The sequence below is a fragment of the Mauremys reevesii genome, linkage group 2 (genome assembly GCF_016161935.1).
Source record: "Mauremys reevesii isolate NIE-2019 linkage group 2, ASM1616193v1, whole genome shotgun sequence".
Classification (NCBI taxonomy): Eukaryota; Metazoa; Chordata; order Testudines; family Geoemydidae; genus Mauremys; species Mauremys reevesii.
Window position 1 is genome coordinate 157,823,458 of NC_052624.1, and position 21,349 is coordinate 157,844,806.

The 21,349-nt window shown below is 40.7% G+C and overlaps 1 protein-coding gene across 8 annotated transcripts in view; it reads left to right on the plus strand.

Annotated features, from left to right (window-relative positions):
- Nucleotides 1–21,349, plus strand: part of UNC5D (unc-5 netrin receptor D) — a 428,876-nt gene that overhangs the window by 283,777 nt on the left and 123,750 nt on the right. For all 8 annotated transcript variants that reach the window (XM_039525941.1, XM_039525940.1, XM_039525939.1 and 5 more), the window contains 2 exons: nt 3,713–3,856; nt 11,087–11,190. In XM_039525941.1, coding sequence (XP_039381875.1) covers nt 3,713–3,856; nt 11,087–11,190 — 248 coding nt within the window. The remainder of the gene's footprint in view (nt 1–3,712; nt 3,857–11,086; nt 11,191–21,349) is intronic.

Below are 21,349 nucleotides of genomic sequence, written 5' to 3' on the forward strand. Positions count from 1 at the left end.
CTCCTCTCACTGGGGTACTCCATCGATAGACCTGTTTGCCACTCCTCAAAACTGCAAATGCCATCTATTTTGCTCCAGAGCGGGACTCGGAAACGCACTTCATTCCTTGGAACAACTCCCTCATGTATGCTTTTCCACTGATTCCACTCATACACAGGGTTCTACGCAACATCACAGAGGACAAGGCCCGGGTCATACTTATTGCCCCAGCTTGGCCCAAGCAGACATGGTATCCTTACCTGCTATGCATGTCCATCCGTCCTCCCCGTACTCTCCCCAACAGACCACATCTCCTCTCCCAGAACTGCAGTCAGCTTCCTCATCTGCAGCTCTGGAAACTCCATCGGACAGTGTTGTTCTTTCATGGTTTCAATCCCACGAATTAGCCTGCTCAGAACAGGTCCGACATGTCTCCTGCACAGGAGAAGGGACTCCACTCCTAAGACTTGCCTGCAAAAGTGGAAATGCTTCTCCATCTGGTGCTTCCACAGATGCCTAATACCCCAGACTGCAACCCTCCCTGACATCTTTTCGAACTAAAACAGGACGGGTTTTACTCAGTTTTATCAGAGTATGCCTCGTGGCCCTTACCACCTTCCATGACACTCTGGATGGCTATTCTCTTTCGCACGCCCCATCATGAAACGCTTCCTCACGGACCTGCAAAATCTCTATCCTGAGATTCATTCACTAGTAGCCTCCTGGAGTCTCAACCTAGTTCTCTGTGCTCTTATGAAACCCCTTTTTGAGCCCCTGGCCACCTCATCCCTGCTCCACGTGTCCAGGAAAGGGGCTTTATTGGTTGCCATAATGTTAACAAGGGTTGGTGAAATAAGCGCCCTGATGGCCTACCCTCCCTACACCATTTTCTCTAAACACAAGCTTACCATACAAACCCACCCCAAATTCCTCCCCAAGGTGGTGTCTACCTTCCACCTTAACCAGTCAATACACTTGCCTGTATTCCATCCCAGCCCTCACATGACACCACAGGAAGCTGCATCACATACCCTCAACGTCCAACGGGCCCGTGCAGTCTATCTTGACAGAACTAAACCATTTCATGAATCCCCTAGGCTTTTGTTTCTACTACCAAGAGATCAAAGTGTGATGCTATCTCTAAGCAAAGACTCTCCAAGCGGATCTCCACCTGCATCAGATCCTACTATCAGATCCAGAATGTTCAACCACCAGAGGGTGTTAGGACTCATTTTACGAGAGCAATGTCAACATCCATTGCCTTCCTCCACAGCGTACCTGTTACAGACATATGCAAGGCAGTCGTGGACATTTTGACCACACATTTGCCAAACATTATGCTATCACATGGGATACCACGGCAGACACCATAGTCGGCCATATGGTACTGTCTACCTTTGTTCCTCACACAACTCCAAAATCCCACCAACCATAGTGGGTACTGCTTCACATTTATCTACAGTGGAGCACCCACAGGGACAGCACTCGAAGAAAGTTACTCACCTTGCAGTAACTGATGTTCTTCGAGATGTGTGTCCCTGTGGGTGCTCCACTCCCCACCCACCTCCCCTCTCCTTTGGAGTACTAGTATGATTTCTCCACGATAGAGAAGGAACTGAGGAGGGTGAGGGACGCACACACTCAGGAAGATTCCAATGGGACGGGAGATACCAACTGAGTGCGTGTGTCCCGACCAGGCACTGCTACCAAAAATCTCCGATCAATGGCGCTGGGATGCACCATAACCTACAGTGGAGCACCCACAGGGACACACATCTCGAAGAACTTCAGTTACTGCAAGGTGAGTAACTTTCTCTTCTGTGCTTTCGTGGAACTGAAAATATGAGGATACCACTGTTGCTATATACTGTGTGTGTGTGTGTGTGTGTGTGTGTGTTGGTTCTGATGAGAAATATCACCTTTCTTGTTCATCCCCCGGAACTCTATGAACTCCTGAAACCCTCAGAAGAATCCCCATAATGAATTGTCTCTCCACTACTGCCTCCTCTTCTTCCCAGTCCCATTTTGCTAGAACCAGAGTTAAAACCTCCTGAGTCTTCAAAGGAGACCATCTCCACTCTCACACACAGTGTTTCTTATATTAAGTAAAACAGCTGTAGTAGCAGCAGCATGTATCAGAAATGTCAGGTCTCACTAAATATGTCCCATACATGCCCTCAAGCCTGATGTCAAGCACCTCTGGGTTAAAGGAAGGTACTGCTGAATATCTCCCATGCCCAGCAGATTATGAATGGTAGACTATAGCAATTAGAGAACAGTTAGCTCTCTTCCTGTTTTGTTCTTAATTAGGCAATCCTTTCTCCTGGTCACTGTCTCACTCTTTTCTCACTTCTTTCTGAGTTATTTGCATCTTTCTGGTAATGAAAGTGAGCCTCCTATAATACTGTAAAAGTTGAAAATGCACCTGTTTGATCATGCTTCTCCTAGAATTAGTGCAACTTTGAGGAAATATTTGTAAACTTTTCTCTGAAGTATTATCAGCTCAGATTATTCACCCCCAAAATCACTGGGAATTGTATGCCCAAACAGAACCAGTGCTAGAATTTTCATCTGGGTAAAATGTATGGTCCGGGTTACAACTTGTGTCCGGTACACCTTGCTCTTCATTAGCTCACACAACAATATGGAAGATCCCTGTTTGCCTTAAAATAATTTATGCTGTTTGCGCCCACAATAAGATATGTTCTACCAACTCTAGAATACGATGATGAGTGCATTTAATGCCCATTATAATTATTATGGGCTAGGAGATTCAAGAAGGACTAATCCCTGAAGAACTGTCTAAGGACAGACAGATAAGTGGGCATAGGTTAGGGAACGGGGAATAACAAATTCAGACTCATTTTAATATATACATCAGCTAGATTTACCCTAGTTAACACAGCACCAATGGGCCTTTAAGAGGGACTTAAATGTAGGGCCGCAGATGAACTCAGGGCAGTTGTACCATGCATAGGGGCCTGTGGAAAGAGACTGAATAAAACAAACAAGATGCTTGTCTGAATGGTATGAACACCATCGTCTGTGATAACTGTAAAGAAAGACACTGCTTTAAAATGGTGTCTGGTTTACTTAACCCATCAATACAAGAAAGACTGGTCAGCAGGCAGGGCATTCTCCATCAGGACCTCAGACCTTGGGAACTCACTTCTCCCCAGGACTGCAGCAGCCAGACTTAGACAGACACCCTAGTGCACAGTGCAAGGCTCACATTTTCTCCCTTCCTCATGAATGTGGGTGAGTTGTAACTTTGGCAGGGATTCAGTGGGGCAGTCAATCAGTTCTTGTCATACTTACGTTGTCTCTGAGTGTTTAATTTGATCAGGCGTTAATTGACTGGCCTGTCAGTGTATTTTCAGTAGGTTGTCAAGAGGGCTGGATGAGGATGCACTTTTATTGTAGTTTATAAACAAATCAAATCAGTAAATAAAAACATTTGGAAAGCAAAGGCACAAAAGAAAAGGTTTTTAAGGCAGATATTACATTGTTCGAAAGCCCAAACTCGGTCAGTAATTCTTCTGACTTGTGCATTCTGACCTACTCAGCTGTTCGGATTTAATTAGCAGTAATATGTTATTGTCAAACTAATTAAAGCTTTGCCTTGATTAAAAATGGAATTGGTTAATTATAGAGAAAAGGTTTGGCCAACCTTAGCTTTATGCCTGAGTAAGATGTCCTGCATCAGCTAATTTCCTATATCTTTCCTATTCAGGCTTGAAGGTTCGAGAGGTGTTCATCAACGTGACAAGGCAGCAAGTGGAGGATTTTCATGGGCCAGAAGATTACTGGTGTCAGTGTGTTGCGTGGAGCCATTTAGGGACCTCAAAAAGCAGGAAGGCATCAGTCCGCATAGCCTGTAAGTGGAATCAGTGTGTGCTATTCACGCTTTTGCTGTTATGCTAAGGTTAAAGGTAACCGGGCACTAGGAAAGTACTGTTGTCATTGCTAGCGCTCCCTGTGAAATACTACAGGAGCGTCAGAGAAAACACACCATATTTGTTCTGACGCTGCCTTGTCGGAGCTCCTTTTTATTTTAATGTTGGTTGATGATTTTCTTTGAAGTGTACTCAGCAAGTCTGTTTCTTTTAGAGATTCTGCTTGGATTGCATGCACACAGGTGTCGTAACAATGCAATGCAAAAAGAAATGTTAATGTAAATTGAAAACCTACTGGAATGTGCCCTATTGCTCTGTGCTGATGACAAGGGTTTAAAGACATCTGCAGAAGCATTTAACAATGTATGTCTGCTACGTTTTACAGAAAAATATGCAAGAATATAGTAGAGGCTTTTTGTGTTCTGCTATTCTAAATCTGCTTTTGAATATTGAAACACATCATTGATCGTGTGGGCTGATGTGGGGGAAGCAGGATGAGAACAGGAAAATGGGGTGTTTTTTTTTTAATTACAGTCACCAGAAAACAAATGAGATGAAAGATCTACAAAGAAAAGTGATAAAAACATCCCTATTAGAACTGAGACTAGGGTACAGCCTGCCAGACATTTCAGAGTCCCTGGAAAGAAGAGATTGTTCCTTATGGGAACAAGCATATCATTTACAATAAAAAAAAAAATAAAAAGAGCCCTTGTTTTTAAGACATTAAAAGAGACATTGAAGAAAAGGTCAGGTAAGTCTAACTAAGAGGTTATTCATCTCACTTGTGAACTGGGCTAATATTCTACTGCCTGGTACTTTTATAGAGACTTAAGAATAATTTTGTCTTTCTTCATGTGGCAACGGGAAGTTGTTCCTTATTTTGCTGTTTTCATGTTTTGACATTGGCTTGGAAAACCAGGAGCTGTTGCTCCTAAGGTCATGCCATCTACTGCACTTAAATATAGTGACAAGCGCAACATATGCTTCTCATAGAATCATAGAATTCAAGATCAGAAGGGACCATTATGATCATCTAGTCTGACCTCCTGCAAGATGCAGGCCACATAAGCCGATCCACCCACTCCTGAACTAATTCTCTCCCTTGACTCTCTGCTGTTGAATGCTCCAAATCATGATTTAAAGACTTCAAGTAGCAGAGAATCCACCAGCAAGCGACCCCTGCCCCATGCTTCGGAGGAAGGCGAAAAACCTCCAGGGCCACTGCCAATCTCAGATTGGAGGACATTGTGGAGAGGATCAAAACTTTTTGTATTATAATATAACCAACAGTAATCTACTTCATCAGCTATACTGTAAATTAGTGCCAGGGTTGTGAATCTGGCTAACTTGCCAAGGCTAACTGAATTCTGTGTCCTAGATGTGTATAACATATTAGCTCTGGTCAAAAATTTTTGCTGTGCTTGTCAACATTTTAAATACAGTAGAACCTCAGAGTTACGAATACCAGAGTTATGAACTGACCAGTCAACCACACACCTGATTTGGAACTGGAAGTACACAATTAGGCAGCAGCAGACCAAAAAGCAAATACAGTACTACTGTACTACTAAAAAATAAATGGAAAGTTTAAAAAAAATTTTGACAAGATAAGGAAACAGTTTTGTGCTTGTTTCATTTAAATTAAGATGGTTAAAAGCAGCATTTTTCTTCCACATAGTAAAGTTTCAAAGCTGTATTAAGGCAGTGTTCAGTTGTAAACTTTTGAAAGACCAATGGTAATGAGGTGTTCACAACTCTGAGGTTCTACTGTACTTCCAGTATTTTTCATGAAAAACTGTAACTGTTTTCTGACCTGCAGTATTAGCCTGTATATTTTATGCTCTGCTGTTCAAACTATTTCCAAAACATGCCATATATGTCAGTTTCTTGCCCAAAGGTGGGTTTGAAAGGCACTCCAATGTGCAGAGAAGCAAAGTAAAGAATGAATTTAGAATATATTTTTTTTCAGGGTATGCTGGTGAAGTTGCATTGAAGGTTAAATTCTTCCCAGATTCATTCCTAGTGTTACTTCACTAAAGTCAGTGTAGTTATAATGTAGTTATAGTAGTCACCACTGAAAAATCACTATTTTCCAAGTTAGGGCACACACTCCCATTATTTCTTGTAACAAGTATAGTGAAAGGCTGTGGTTTTGCGGATACAGCTCATCTGGTCTGACAAATGTTAATTTCCTTTAATGGCAGCCACTGTACCGTAGATTAGAGATGAATTGTCCTAACCACCGAAACAGTATAGAAGAAACATAGCTACCAGGCAGGTTGCATAATGCCAGTATTTGTAAAATACTGGGGAGAAGGGGCAGTAGTTTTCCTCAGGCTGGGGAGCTATTTCTGTCTCAGTCCATCTCTGCTCCTCATATCAGAATTACTACACTGCAGTGTTATCACTCACAATCAACAGATCATTATGTCGATGCAGGAGAAACTAGGAAACACAATAAACAGCATTATGGCGAGGAGTAACATTAAAATCCAATGGCAGTAGACAGTGCCCGAATACGAGTGTTTATAATACAGAGTGTTATATGACTGGAGGTACTCAAAGCTTCATCTGGTTTTCACTTTACAATTACATCTGGTGCATTTTTCTCATGGAGGGGTCTGAGCTGTGTTTTTGCAGCATTGCTGTTAGTTGAGGGTTCAGGAATATACTTCCTCTGACTCTCTTGTGGTCCCAGTTTATCTTTTACTTTTAAATCACTAATTCTGGTTATTAGGCAAATACCCTACATTGTTAATTAATAAGTAAGTAAAAAAGTCTGTAAAAGAAGGAAACAATTGCTCAGCTTTGATTTGCACTTATTATGTTAGGATTCTTGTAGGGGACTGGGAGTGAGAACTGCTGGATTCTGTTTCCAGCTCAGTCTTTGACTCACTGGGTGACTTCAGACAAACTAGTTCTCCTTTTCACGCTTTCAGCTTACCCATCTGTAAAATGGGTACAATATTACTCTGATCCAAGGACCATAAATGCTCCGCAGAATTAAGCAAGCATCATAAACTCAAACGACTATGAACACATTGAAATTTTGCCTTATCTGTGTATTTCCTTTTTGGCCCAGATGAAGATTGTTTTGGAGTTTGCTTCTACAATTATGCTTCGTTGGCAGGACCAATTTAAATAAAACAGTTGGGCAAACTAATAGGACAACATACTAACCCCCTGATTTTTATAAGTGACTGAATTTTCATTGGCTGATTTAGTTTGAATGTGTAAATTCAATTTTTATTTCACTGCATTAACTGTCATAACATTGAATGAGCTGATAATTCCCCCGTATTGCTGAGCTGCAAAAGACTATTATTCTGAATTGAATTTTTATTGACTTTTCTCTGTGCTATGATTTTTTTTTCTCCCCTTAATGTGTCAGAGTGAAAAGAGAACAAGGAATGAACTGAAGCAAGTGGATTGGTTTAGCTGTCTGGTTTTTTATATACATCATGCCAATCACAGTGGAATCTGATCATCTGCATAATACATACCTACCTCTCATAAGTAATTTCAGATATTTTACAAATTTGGCAAGCATTATGGACCATGTTCTTCCGCATATCTGTGTCCTGTAACATACTGACCACAGTAGAGCGGTGCACCTGAGAATGGTATTGCTTCATTCACCATTCCCTTTGATGCCTTTTCTTGCACTAGTGTTTTTGTGGGGGGTGGGATGGACAGCACAAAAACACGTCCAGAAATTAGAGCATCAAAGATGGTGGGACCTTGAGCATAGTTCAGACAAGCAAAATGAATAATCTCTGAATAGGATTCTGTAATATCCCCCCATGTGTTTTCAGGAGCTCACTTTGTCATGGACCTGTGTCAGACTGTCTCTGATGAACAACCCAGTTGCTTAATTTGGAGCATGGATTTTTGACTCAGGGAATATACCCTAGGGGACCACAGATGAGAACATACAGATCTAATTTGTGATAGTGCAGAGAGCACTAGTATTTCATTTCAGACCTGGATCACGGTACTTGTTTTTACACCAGTTCAGGTGGCCTTCTTTCACTCAGAACCTGTGATTCTGAATCATAAGTTTAAAGCAATATTACAATTTATAGTTTTCTGAAATAGCGGGTAGCTATTTTTATAGAGCAATTTGAAAGACAGAGAAACAAAAAGCTCTTGTGGACACAGTTGTATTCTAAGTATTAATGAATATCTCTATAAATAGTTAACCGGTATTTATTTACAGTGCCCTACGTGGGGGGGGACATTAAAAGGGAATCATAAATGTGATATTTGCATCTTTTTCCAGTGAGTGGCTGACTTGCTAAAAATAAATCTTAATGTATTTATAAAATGTATAAAAGTGTAACTGATTCAGGGCCTCTGCTGCTTAAGGGGGACGTATTTCATGAAGTTGTAAGCACTGGAGAAAATTAAATCAATAAATCCAAATTGTGGAATTTGAGCAATCTGTTTAAAGAAAACGACTTTGTCTAACAGAAACATCCTCACTTGGAGTACATGCTGTAAATAACCTTCCTTCTGGTTAGTCTCTCACGTGCTTGCATGGCTGCAAGGAATGGGCAAATCTGTCTATTAGTGGGCAAATCCAGACTCTGGCACAGGGATCCCCATGGGTATAAGGGATTCTTTCCCAAGGCTGAACATCGGTGGTGGAACTGCTTGGGGAGGCTGCTCCAGTCTCATCAAGTATCCTCTGCAGTGCTAGCATGGGAGAGGTGGGTAAGAAGGACTAGAGGATTTGTGTAATAGGAGATTTACCTGTCACCTGGGAATCTCCTTGGGGAAGAGGTGGAAAGCTTTCCCAAGGGTGTGGAGAAGTGATAGAGGCAACTCTACCCTAAGAGGGTAGCCTGTAGCACTACTATGCGCCTTGAGTGGAGAATTTTTTCCAACAATGAATGCGCTAGCCACGTCTGACTTTCCTCCAGCCAAGCCTAAAGCATGACCATCGGAGGAGTCCCCACATATGTGGATTCTGTGCCAGTGGTGTGCACCCCTCCATGCGTCCCACCTGCAGACCTTCCTTTTGCATGGTGGAGCTTTGCAGTTCCTCTTTGCATTTGTAGAAGTAAGATCAGGATTTGCCTTTGTGGAATTATATCCCAATATCAAGGAAGACCAAAGGAGTATTGAATAAAATGGTTATTAAAACACACATACGGGGATATAAAAATGGAGTGCAGAGGTACAGCACCATTAAGTAATCAAAATATGATGTAAGTGGGAATTAAGTGAATCTTAGACCTTTGTGCTGGCCCCACTGTACGGGGTGAATTTCATCCATTATGACTTTCCTAATTTGCACTTTGGTGGAATCCTTCTGGGCAAGCCTCAAGCTGCTTTTCTTTCCTTGTCATTCATATTTGGTTGGTTGTTGGAGGGAGGCTGTGTGGGTGTTTCTTTGTTCATTTGCTACTGGATGGGTTACTTGTGTACCTTCTTTCCTGCCCACCCTCCTCCACTCTTTTCCTGGTGGGTCCCAATGCTTGAGCATAGCTATAGCCAGATCTAAAAATCCACAATGGCTTAAAATGGTATTTAAAAACCTGCCAGTCCCCATAGAGTACCATTATTCTTCCTTCAGCCTTTTATTAACACTGTTTAAAGTTCTAACTCACTAAGTTGTTGACAGTATGTAATGGTGTCTATCTTGGAAGATATGGGCATGTTGTCTAGTGCTGGGGGAAATTGTATAACTTGCTGCAGTGTCTGCATAGATTTCAAATTGCTAGTTGCGGTATTGTGCCTCCTTTTTTAATTGTGTATTTATTGCCAAGTGTCCAAAGAACCTTTGGACACAATGTTTTATAAGTGCAAACTTTTTTTGCATTAGAAAATCCAGTCAGACATGGGGATAGTTAATGATGGAAGTTTTAATGAGTCATATTGCTACAATATACAGATCATAGACTCATAGACTTTAAGGTCAGAAGGGACCATTATAATCATCTAGTCTGACCTCCTGCACAATGCAGGCCACAGAATCTCACCCATCCACTCCCGAGTTACTGAAGTCCTCAAATTGTGGTTTGAAGACCTCAAGTGCAGAGAATCCTCCAGCAAGTGACCTGTGCCCCATGCTGCAGAGGAAGGCGAAAAACCTTCAGGGCCTCTGCCAATCTGCCCTGGAGGAAAATTCCTTCCCGACCCCAAATATGGCGACCAGTTAAACCCTGAGCATGTGGGCAAGACTCACCAGCCAGCACCCAGGAAAGAATTCTCTGTAGTAACTCAGATCCCAACCCATCTAACATCCCATCACAGACCACTGGGCATACTTACCTGCTGATAATCAAAGATCAGTTGCCAAATTAATTGCCAAAATTAGGCTATCCCATCATACCATCCCCTCCATAAACTTATCAAGCTTAGTCTTAAAGCCAGATATGTCTTTTGCCCCCACTACTCCCTTGGAAGGCTGTTCCAGAACTTCACTCCTCTAATGGTTAGAAACCTTCCTCTAACTTCAAGTCGAAACTTCCTAGTGTCCAGTTTATATCCATTTGTTCTTGTGTCTACATTGGTACTAAGCTTAAATAATTCCTCTCCCTCCCTAATATTTATCCCTCTGATATATTTATAAAGAGCAATCATATCCCCTCTCAGCCTTCTTTTGGTTAGACTAAACAAGCCAAGATCAGCTTCATTTGTTTTATTTTAAAATAATATCCTTTGACTTATCAGTATTCACTGGAAAAAACTGGTTTTAAAGTTGTGTTGAAGTGTCACTACATAGCATTCCTGGAGATTATTCTTCACCTTTTGAAAGCCAGAATGGTTTAGGGGGGATGCATACAAAGTGGGAGGGAGGAAGTTCTGGGTTCTAATCCTGATTCACTTGTGTGGCCTTGGACAAGTCACTACTTTCGGTCTCTGTTTTCCCATGTGTAAAATGGGGATAAAAATATTTATACACCCACCCCTTCCAAAGAGGGATATTAGTCAATGTTTGTCAAGTGCTTTGAACATACATAGTAGAAAATTACTAATCCTTATTGTTAATATCTTCCATTATATATATATATATATATATATATATATATATATATATATATATATATATATATATATATATATATATATATATATATATATAATAAAATAAACTGCATGAAGAATTTTTTTTTGAAAACCTCACATCCCAGCAGTTGAGCTTGAAACTAGTCCAAATAAACTGCATTGGTGATGTAACAACTGCATTCACCTCTTTTCAGATTTGCGGAAAAACTTTGAACAAGACCCACAAGGAAAGGAGGTTCCTATTGAAGGAATGATTGTTCTGCACTGTCGGCCACCAGAGGGAGTACCTGCAGCTGAGGTGAGAGAGGAGGCACTGGTTTTGACATCACTGTTATTAGCTAGTCTCTTTTGGAGTGGATATATTTGAAGGGGAAGTGGGGAAGTATCAACTAAAGCCTGTTCCAGGTGTTTGTAAAAATTGAGTGCCATTACAATATTCTACTCTAGGGCCTCTTGACATGTTGTTGTTGTTGTTGTTAAAGCCAGTTTCAATTCAGTTTTTTATTGTCAATGAAGTTGTGCCTAAGGAGTAGAGTAATGGGGAGGTGAAGGCACAGATATCGGTAGAACTGGCCTTTTCACCCGTGAGAGCTTGAGGATGATTGGTTTTAAATATTTGCTTTAGAGACTAAATATGTGAGACTGCACGACAGCAAGGCACCAATCTGCTCTTACCTGTCAAATGCAGAGAAATAGATGGTAGCCTCTGCTTTGAAATGGTGAAAGGTGAGTGTAAAGAACATATGGAATAATAATGACGATACTTTGCACTTCTAGCATCCTCTGTGTTCAAAGCATGGTGCAAACACTGACGTGGCTGGACACTCCGCTATGTCCAGTAGTGCAGCAGGGTAAAATGGTCTGTTTTGTACTTCTGATCGTTTTACATTTTTTACCCATTCTGAAGAGTTTTGTTTTGAAAGCCTTTGTCTTGATGTTATTTCATGATTCCATCTTCAGAATGAAGTGGCAGGTGATTTTTGAGGCTTCTAAGTTGTTGGGGTTTTTTTTTTGGGCCTCCCCCCCCCCCCCCGATGTAATTACTTAACAAAAACAAGTGCTTATTTGAACATTTCTCTTCCCTCCCCATCACTTAACCACCCACCTCCAAAATAGCAGTTTGGAGTAGCACACACAGTTTGGGGTAAAATAGGTAGCACCCCACATGCATACTCCCCTTCTCTTAATCCCAGTCTGTTTTATTTTAAAATATGCAAGGGGCCAAAATTCATGCCTGATATAGGTGGAAAAAGTGACTCTAACAAGATGCACATGGAATAGCACGGTTCAATCTCACTGCTTTTATGCTGCTCCTCTTGCATGTGTGCATCGTCCGTTAGGGCTAAGCACTTGTCTTCATATCTGTCTTCAAAATGCCGGGGACACAGTAGATGCTTTATATGTAAGCTCGGGTGTAGCTCCATTGAGGTCGAACTAATGATGATTTTGGCCCTGTTGATGTTACTCTTTCTGCTTCCTGGTTCAGAGGAGGGCTTGTCTAATAGCCCATGTAAAGCAGTGGTCTAACTAAATGATGCCTAGTGAAATGCTTGGCATCGCTATTGGGAGGGCTGTTGTATTATAGATGGAACTACCTCCCTTTCTGAATAGCAGGATGTTCAGCAGGAGTGGACAGCAGTCCCACAACTCAGTGTATGGTGCATCAATAAACATAGCTACGTAACTCCTGTGGGAGTTACAGTACTAGTTAGAAGAACAGAAGTACTTGTGGCACCTTACAGACTAACAAATTTATTTGAGCATAAGCTTTCATGGGCTACAGCCCACTTCATCGGATCTGATGCATTCGATGAAGTGGGCTGTAGCTCACGAAAGCTTATGCTCAAATAAATTTGTTAGTCTCTAAGGTGCCACAAGTACTCCTGTTCTTTTTGCGGATACAGGCTAACACGGCTGTTACTCTGAAACCTGTCATAGTGCTAGCTAGCTAGCTAATCCACCTTTGGGCTCGGAGCTAAGAGTCTGGGCCTGCCCATGCTATACTATGCTGTATTTACTCTCCAAAATGCCAGAGCTGCATCTGTGATGCTGCTATTTAGCATCCTTTGATAAACAGAGAAACTGGTATCAACTAGAAGTCATTTGTCTCTCAAATCACTATGGTATCTACTAATTGGAGGGACAAAAGAAGCAGGAAAAATAAATTGCAAAAAAGAAAACACAGTCTCTGAGTTAGATGGAAAACATGCTGCGCAGATGCCATCAAAAACCCAGGAAGAGTTAAGAAATGAGGCAAATTGGGATACAAATTAAAAGATCCTGCAGGCTAGTTTAGAAATAAGGGTAGGGAGGAGGTGTATCTACACATCTAGCACTCATTTCTCTATCAAGAGAATTTCTGCTACTACATCCACCTCAATGGTATCTAATTTCACCCATTGCTCAGTTTACTATATATCATCCTTGAAAGACTTGGTTTTTTTGCCATTAATTCTCCAAATACATAGGCTCCAGGGTGAGCAGAAAGTTTATAAGTGATAAATTAAACAAATTTCAGGCATTTTCCTTGGAAACAAAAGAAACAAATTTTAACCCACTAGGTAAATAAATGCTATCCAACCTAGCTAGTATGTATGCTGAACTGAACAATTATATAAATTTGGCTGTTTCCCGTTGCAGATAGCTAAACAGTCAAAGACCATTTTCACTGTTGGAGTTCAGTAATTTGAAAGAAAGGGGATAAGAAATTATGGTGATTCAGAGCCAACATGTTTTGAATTTTATTGAGGATTTGAGAATTATCAGCAATTTTCCATTTGAAAATAGATATCAAACCCTGGAAAGTATGATAATGGTCAGTAATTGGTGATTCTTTTTATGCAATTGCTGCCTTTTAAAACAAACTGGGCCAAAGATGCCCCTGATGTAATCCCAAAGGATTTTCCCACTGTGGTGTCATTCTTGTTAAAGCATTAAAGATTAGATACAATAGCGTGTTCTTTTCTGACTGTTCAACTACATAGCAACACTTCTGTTACCAATATTTAATTCCCCTCTAAATAAAATGATCACTCAGAATAGTAAATTTCTATAGTAGCACTTAAAGGCTTGGATTAGCATATTTAAAAAAAATCCTTGCCTTTTGAGGATGTACATCATATGAGGCTTAGAGTGGGACAAGGCTTTAGATGCTGGGAGATTGAAGTTATTGCCCCTCCCAGCAGTGTAGAATGGAGAGAAGAGAGTAAATCTGCATTGGGGCCATCTGGGAATGCTGGAGTGAATCTTAGCAGAAGGATTTAATAGTGTCATTCCAGTTGTTCAGGTCATTTATTTGTATATTAGAATTTAATGCTGCTGGTCTTTATCAGTGTTGTAAGTTTATTATTATTATTTATTATTATGACACTCTCAGAGTTTTTGGTATAGGCATTTCTCCTCCCTCCCCAGCCTTAAATTGAAATTGACAACTTGAATCCTTAAATCATAGAAATGTAGGGCTGAAAGGGACTTCAAGATGGTTAGCCCATCCCGCTGTGCTGAGACAGTACTAAGTATACCTAGACCATCCCTGACTGGTGTTTGTCTAACCTAGCCTTAAAAACCTTCAATGACTGCAGTTTCAAAACTGCCTTAGGTAACTTGTTCCACTGCTTAGCTATCCTAGTATTAAATCAAAATCTTAAAATGTAAAGTCAGGGCAGGTTATTGGGGCAGTTCAGGGTGGAGGCAGGACTAACTGAATGACTTAGGTGTTCAGATGACCCCCAGATGTTCAAAACTCACAAATTAGGCTCCAAAAATCATGAGATTTAAAAAAAAAATAGAATTTGGGTTCTTTTTATTTGCCTTCCTCTTTTTGAGGCTTCATGGTTATGGAGAAAAACTTTAAAATGTGAACCATAAAGAGTTAGGAACTTAACTTGAGAATCTTACTTTTTTTTTTCCTAATGCAAGCTCTCATATGATTTTGGATGCTGAGGCTATAAGAAAACTCTAAATATAGTGAGACTCTCAATAAAATTGCAAGAGTTGGCAATATCAGTATAGGTTCAGAGCCAGTGCATGCAGAATATTGACTATTACATGACTAATTTGCCTGGGTTTATCATTTTTATTTACCTTAAGCTTATGGGAATGGTACTAACTAAAGATAACCATTTCACCATTTGATACTCATCATTATTTAGACAAAACCTATTTGTTGTTTTCGGAACAATTCATTATTCCAAACTGTGCTGCTTTATACTCCCCAATTAAATGGAAAATCTCTCTTTCATAAAAAGTTAGGAATTATGTCAGATGAAAAGCTGACAGTTTAATGGTTTTCCACACATTAAAACTGTAGAGCTCTCAATAAACCCTGATTTACTGATGTTGGTTGTAAAATGGTTATTGCTGTTAATAAAGCCTGTAAATCTTAACAGGTCATATTTGCTTTGGACAATAAAACTTCACATAAAGGCTCATTGTATAAGGCTAATTCTATTCACATGAAGGTAAACAGCCTACTTAAAATAATTCAGTGCCTTTGGAAACTGAGTACCAAATTCAAACCAGAACAGATCATAGTCTGTGGCAATAGCTCTTGTGGCTGTAAACTCATTACAGCATTTGTGGTTGTGGACCACGACTGGGGCTCCTGGGCACTGCAGAAATACAAACGATTATTACTATTTATTAATTTATTATTAATAATTTATTTTATTATTATTATTATTATTTATTAATTCTCATGCACTAAGAAGGGTTAGAGCTTTTAAGAAGCAGCCAAAGCTTCCTTAATGGTGTCAGAGATTCAGTACATGTATACCGTTTGCACCATGTTTTGATGACAGTTTCCTGTTTAAGCACTGAGAATTGGATTCAGAGAGGGGAAAATACCTATCAGATCCAATTTCGATAGCACGTATTCAGTCAACTCTGACTCCAATTCCTGTGATTTTTATCTCCCTGCCAATGCAGGACTATTCCCTGAAATATGGTTTCTGAAGTTTGACTGAACAGTTTCCAAGGTCCAGCACATCCACTGCTTCCCTTGGAAGGCTATTATTTATTTATATTGCAGGGATGCTGAGGGTCCCCGGTTGTAGACCAGGACCCCACAGTTTTAAATGCTGTAATGACACCCAACAAAGAGATGGTCCCTTCCCCCAAAGAACTTACATTTGAAGTATTAACAGGAGACAATAGGTGGATAGAACAGGAAGAGGGAACACAAAGATGATTAGGCAGCTGGTGTGCTGTCCCTGCTGCTTTACATGCCATCCAGTTTTGCATATTTTGTAGGCAACATAGAGGAAGAGTTTTCAGAAGGGACTTGAAGGAGGAAGCTGTGTTTGCGATTATTTCCTGATCAAATGCATTCTCCCTGTCAGGAAGTCCTCTCCACATCCCTCTTCAAGATTCATTCTAATTTTCCCCTTTAATTTTATCCTCTTACTGCCAGTTTGAATCCCCTTTTGCCACCCCTAAATATTTCCACTCCATCCTTGATGTTTACATCCTTCAAATATTTGTAGTCTCATTTTGCCATCTTAGCTGAACTTAACATATAAGGGGTGATTAATAGAGCTAAATATGGCTCTGAAGCTGCAAAGAGCTCCTTGCAGAATGGGGCAAGAGGCTCATAAATTGATCCCTGCAGCCCGTTGGGGATTGTGCATCACTCTCACTGGTAATGTGTAGTACTCAGAGTTCAATAAATAGAAGGGATTTCAGATGGGATTAATAAATAAATCAATAGCCGAGTCCTATATAAAGGCAGAATTATCCATTAACAGGGGCCTAATTTTGAGCCTTTTGTCTATTAAATCTGTTTATGTGAGGGAGAAGGTGGGGATTTTCAGAGGCAAAAAGGTGCACATCTCCCAGTAAAAGAGAGGCTTCCATTGGTGTTTCTGAAAATCTCTCCCTTACTCTGCAAAGGATTTGGGGGATGCAGATTTTCAGAAGGATGTTGTACCCAAGAACACACAGCAGAGGTGATTTATTCAGAGGCTTGGGCAAGGCAGAGAAGTAAGTATGCATTTCTAATCTAATGTGAGTGTGAGAGAAATGGCAAAGTTGTTCCAAATAGTGGGAGCTGCAGGGGAGACGGCTCTTGAACCAACAAGTTGAACAGAGAAGAGACTAGTACTAGATCAGAAGGGGAGTGAGGTGAAGATGTGTGTGTTGAAGTCAAAGAACGTGAGAAGAGTAATTTGTTAAGTGGAACCTGCAATGTCGGAGTCAGTGGGATTATTTTAGACTGGGAAGGCTGTGGTTGTATTACTACTGAATGTTTTATAAAGCTGTTATGTGTTAGACTGAGCTCCTCCTGGGGAGCCTGTTACCTTTTATCCCATGCTGCAGAGGACCTGATAATTCTTTTGTAAACAGTTTAAGCTTTCGTGCGGATTGTGCATGAAAACTCATTCATTTGGGCTTATGGGCTTTGAATGGGATGGCGCTTTCCAGAATGTTACTGCAATGTGAAGATTGTACGTTACTCTAATCTGAGGTGGCTATAGCAGGGAGGACTAATGGAGGATGGAGCTTACATCAGGGATCTGGCAATGGTGACCTTTTCAATAATTAGTATTTTATTAGAATGTCTAACATTGTTACAGAAACCTAATGGACTCTGAAGAAAGGGAAGCATTGGATAAATATACTAGGATGTTAGAGACAGGAAGGATCTTCACGAGTAATTTTTTTGAAATTCCTGTTGCCACAAAGTAACTATGAGTAGTCAATGGGCTACTAAGATATTCAGAAAGCAGGTAGCCACAAGAAATCTGTCCCAACTAAGCAAAGTTGGTCTGTAAGTTTCAACAAAGTGTGTTTCATAGCAATTTTGTAATTTTCCAGGGCTTTGGATTAGGCCCTGTGTAACAAGGCGAAGTTTTGACAAATCAGTAAGCATGGAAAGGGAAGCAGTGACTCTAATCATGGCCCTCATTTTTTTTTTAATCAGCTGGACATGAGTTTCCCATGTGATACTGTGGCTAAAAGGGCTAATGCCATCCTTGGACGTACAAACACAGAAATATTGAGTAGGATGAGGAAGGTCATTTTGCTTAAGTATTTGGCACTGGGATGACTGCTGCTGGAGTGCTGTGCCCAGTTCTGGTGTCCACAGTTTAAGAAGGCTGTGGAAAAGTTGGAGAGGATTCAGAGAAGACCCATGAGACTGATTAAACAATTGTTAAACCTGCCTTATTGAGAGTGATAAGTTGAGCTAAATAAATTGAGCTCCTTGAGTCTAAGAGAATGTGAAGGGGTGACTTGGTCCAGGTCCATAAATATCTCTATGGGAACAGATATTTGAGAATGGAGGACTCTTCAACCTAGCAGAAAGGTATAAGAAGATCCACTGGCTTAAAGTTGAATCTACACAAATTGAAACGGAAAACAAGGCACACATGTAAAAGTGAGGGTAATTAGCCATTGAAACAATTTACTCAGGGTTGTGGTAAAGTCTCCATCATTGGCAATTTTAATCAAGACTGGATGTCATTTTCTAAAAAAAAAAAAAAAAAAAAAAGATGCTCTAGTTGAATCAGGAATTAATCCAGGGAAGTTTTGTGCCCTGGTTTATGTAGCAGGTCAGACTAATCACAACGGTTCCTTTTGACTTTATAATCTATGACAGACCTAGGCTTTTTATGTCATTAGAAATTCCACAGTTGCATATATCACCTTTTTTTCTAAGAGTATTGTCTATTTTTGGTACAGACATCCCCCTTTTTTTCCCCCAAGGAAACTTTATGGATCTGAACCCAAATAGAAAACAATGTAGAAAAGACATTTCACTCCCATTTCCTATCTTCATGCCAGTATTTGGCCAAATCCCCTATAAAAGGTTCAGATTATTCTATTCCACTAGATGAAAATTCAGGACTATTATTTTTCTGATGAGCCAGCATGTTGTGTGGTTGAGCTAGTCCCCAGATAATCAATCGATCTCTTTATTACTGTGACTGACTGATATAATCAAACCTGTGATCACGCAACACTCATCAATAGAAAGCAAACGCTTTACAACTGGAATGAAATTTAAATCCAATTCAGTTAATCATTTGAGCGTGTCCATTGCTAACAATATAAATCTTCATCTTTAGGATTATTTCTTCTGCAATGTAAAGGTGCCGAAGATCAGCTAGAGCTAAGTGTGGAGGTGTTTAAAAATAAGCATTCTTGCCACAAATGACCCAAACCACCACTTTGTGTGGTCGCCTTCCCCAAAGGAAATGGAAAGCAGGGTTTCTCCATGACAGCAGTTGTCATGCTTCTGTAGGAGAAATCAGGATAGATACATGTGATGCTTCGGGAGATGGGGAGCTGTTCTTTCCCTTTCACCAATCTTCCTTCTCCCTGCCCCACGCTGCTTGCAACCAAGTGATTATAATTAGTGCTAGTTATTTGTTTGCCTATGTGAAAAAACTAGTTGGTGGATCTCCATGCATTTCCTAATGGATAGGTGTCTGCATTACTAAATACATTACAGTAGCACTGATTGGCAGCATTAGCAGAGATGCCAAGTATTATGGGGCTATGAAAAGGCCAAAGAACATGTGGGCATCGTGACTAAACTGCCCTTTCATCTTTAGAGAGAGTTCTCTCAGGCCAGCTTTGAAATTGTTTGGGGGAAGCGTGTATTTCTGCTGCTCATGCAGCACCTTTTCCATGGATAAACAGGAGTGCAGTGTGCAAGGCTGTCGGTGAAAGGTGCCAGATTCAGTATACTTCAAATGTTAATATCCAAGAGGAGGAGTTGGGAGAACATAGGTCAAAGGATTTGGAATATGTGTTTTGCTTGTATCAAATTAATTTACAAATAAAAGAAGCTACTGTAGCATTGTCAATGCTCTGTGTGTTCACACAGTTTAGTTTTAGTAAATAGTCTTTAAGCTGAATTACACATTAGTAAAAGCAAATAATCAGGTAAGCCTGCAAATAAGGAACTGCAGTACTATAATTCAGGTTTAACATTGCACAGGGATGAATCAAGAGCTCCAAATCCTGCTGAGGCAGCACTGATTTTAATGTTGCATCAAAATGCACTATACTACCCTGTCCTGATTAATTTAGCAGCAAATTTCAGTTGCCTGTGTCAGCTAAGACTTAAATAAAAACTATATAAAGGATCATCTCTTTAAATATGTGATTTCTTCCCAAGAACTCAATTGCAAACTACATGGAACGAAAGTAGTCCTTTGCATATGAGATGTGATGGAATGTGCCTGTTATTAATAGTACTAAAATCCTCATGCAGCAACAGTTGGTAAGAAAACTGAATAACTTATGTATTACCCATTGCCTTCTCATTTTAGATAGGTTAGATGGCCCCAGAAGAATATGAAGACATTCTAAATTCTTCAGCAGTAGAGATGGGTGTTTACCATTACCATATGCCTCTGCCTATAGATGTGACAAGAAAAGCCCACGCACCATCTGTCCAGGAGCAACTTAACTCTGTTCCTAGAATGTACTGCCTTTGGAAAGGGGTTACATGTGCTTCCAGGAATTAGATGTCCTCAGCTTCCAGCAGGTTCAGCATTTGGCACACATTCCATCTTCCCAGTTGGGCATATGGCTGTGTCCCCATTATCTGGATAAGGTGAGGCAAACTCTGCCTCTCCCCTTTTGGAGGTAGCTGGATTTCTGTGGGCATTCTTGGTGCATTGCCACTGCATTAGGAGAATTAAAACAAAATAAAATGAATCCTCTTCTCATGTGCTGGCACAGCAAGTAAAATGGAGCTGTTGAGCAGCTGCGCTGCAGGCATCAGCACCCAACCCAAATCAATGCAGTTTTTATGAGAGTTGAATGCTGGAATATTATTTTTTTATGTGTCAGTCTGCACATCTGATAATCCTCTGCTGTGGCAAATGTTGATTTAAACATAACAGAGTCTCTGCTGGCATGAGCATGGTGGGACTGGAGCCATTCCTTTTACTGTTGATTCTGAATTGGCCCAGGGAGAAAACAGTTCTGGCTCCCAGTCCCCACAACAGATTCTCCCCAGAGAGATGTTTAGGAACTGTGAGCAATAGGGGCCTCATTTAGGTTGGAGTGCCACAATATTGCAATCCCAACGTTCTAATAATGGTGCTGCTATTAGGCTGCCAGGTCGGGCTCAATTAGCTCTGGTCCTGATTCTCCTCTCACTTATACTGTTAAACCCCATTGACTTCAGTGGAGCTACTCCTGATTTACCCTTGTGTGCTGCAAGTGAGGGGGAAATGAGGCTCAGTTCTCCTCTTCCTTGAGCGGTAGGACCGATAGCTTAGTTTGCCAGAGCAACATCTTTATCCTTGCCAGTATTTTATCATTCAGAGCTATCCACTCACTACACAGCTAACATCAGTGCTTGAAGAAGGCTCGCCACTGCTGTGTCTTTGCGATGCAGGCTGTGGCTACCCAGAGAGGGGAAGAACTTCTCTCTGCTCCAGTGACATTTCAAACACCCCCTGTGACAGTGATGCACACTGGTCTGCTCCATGAGAAGT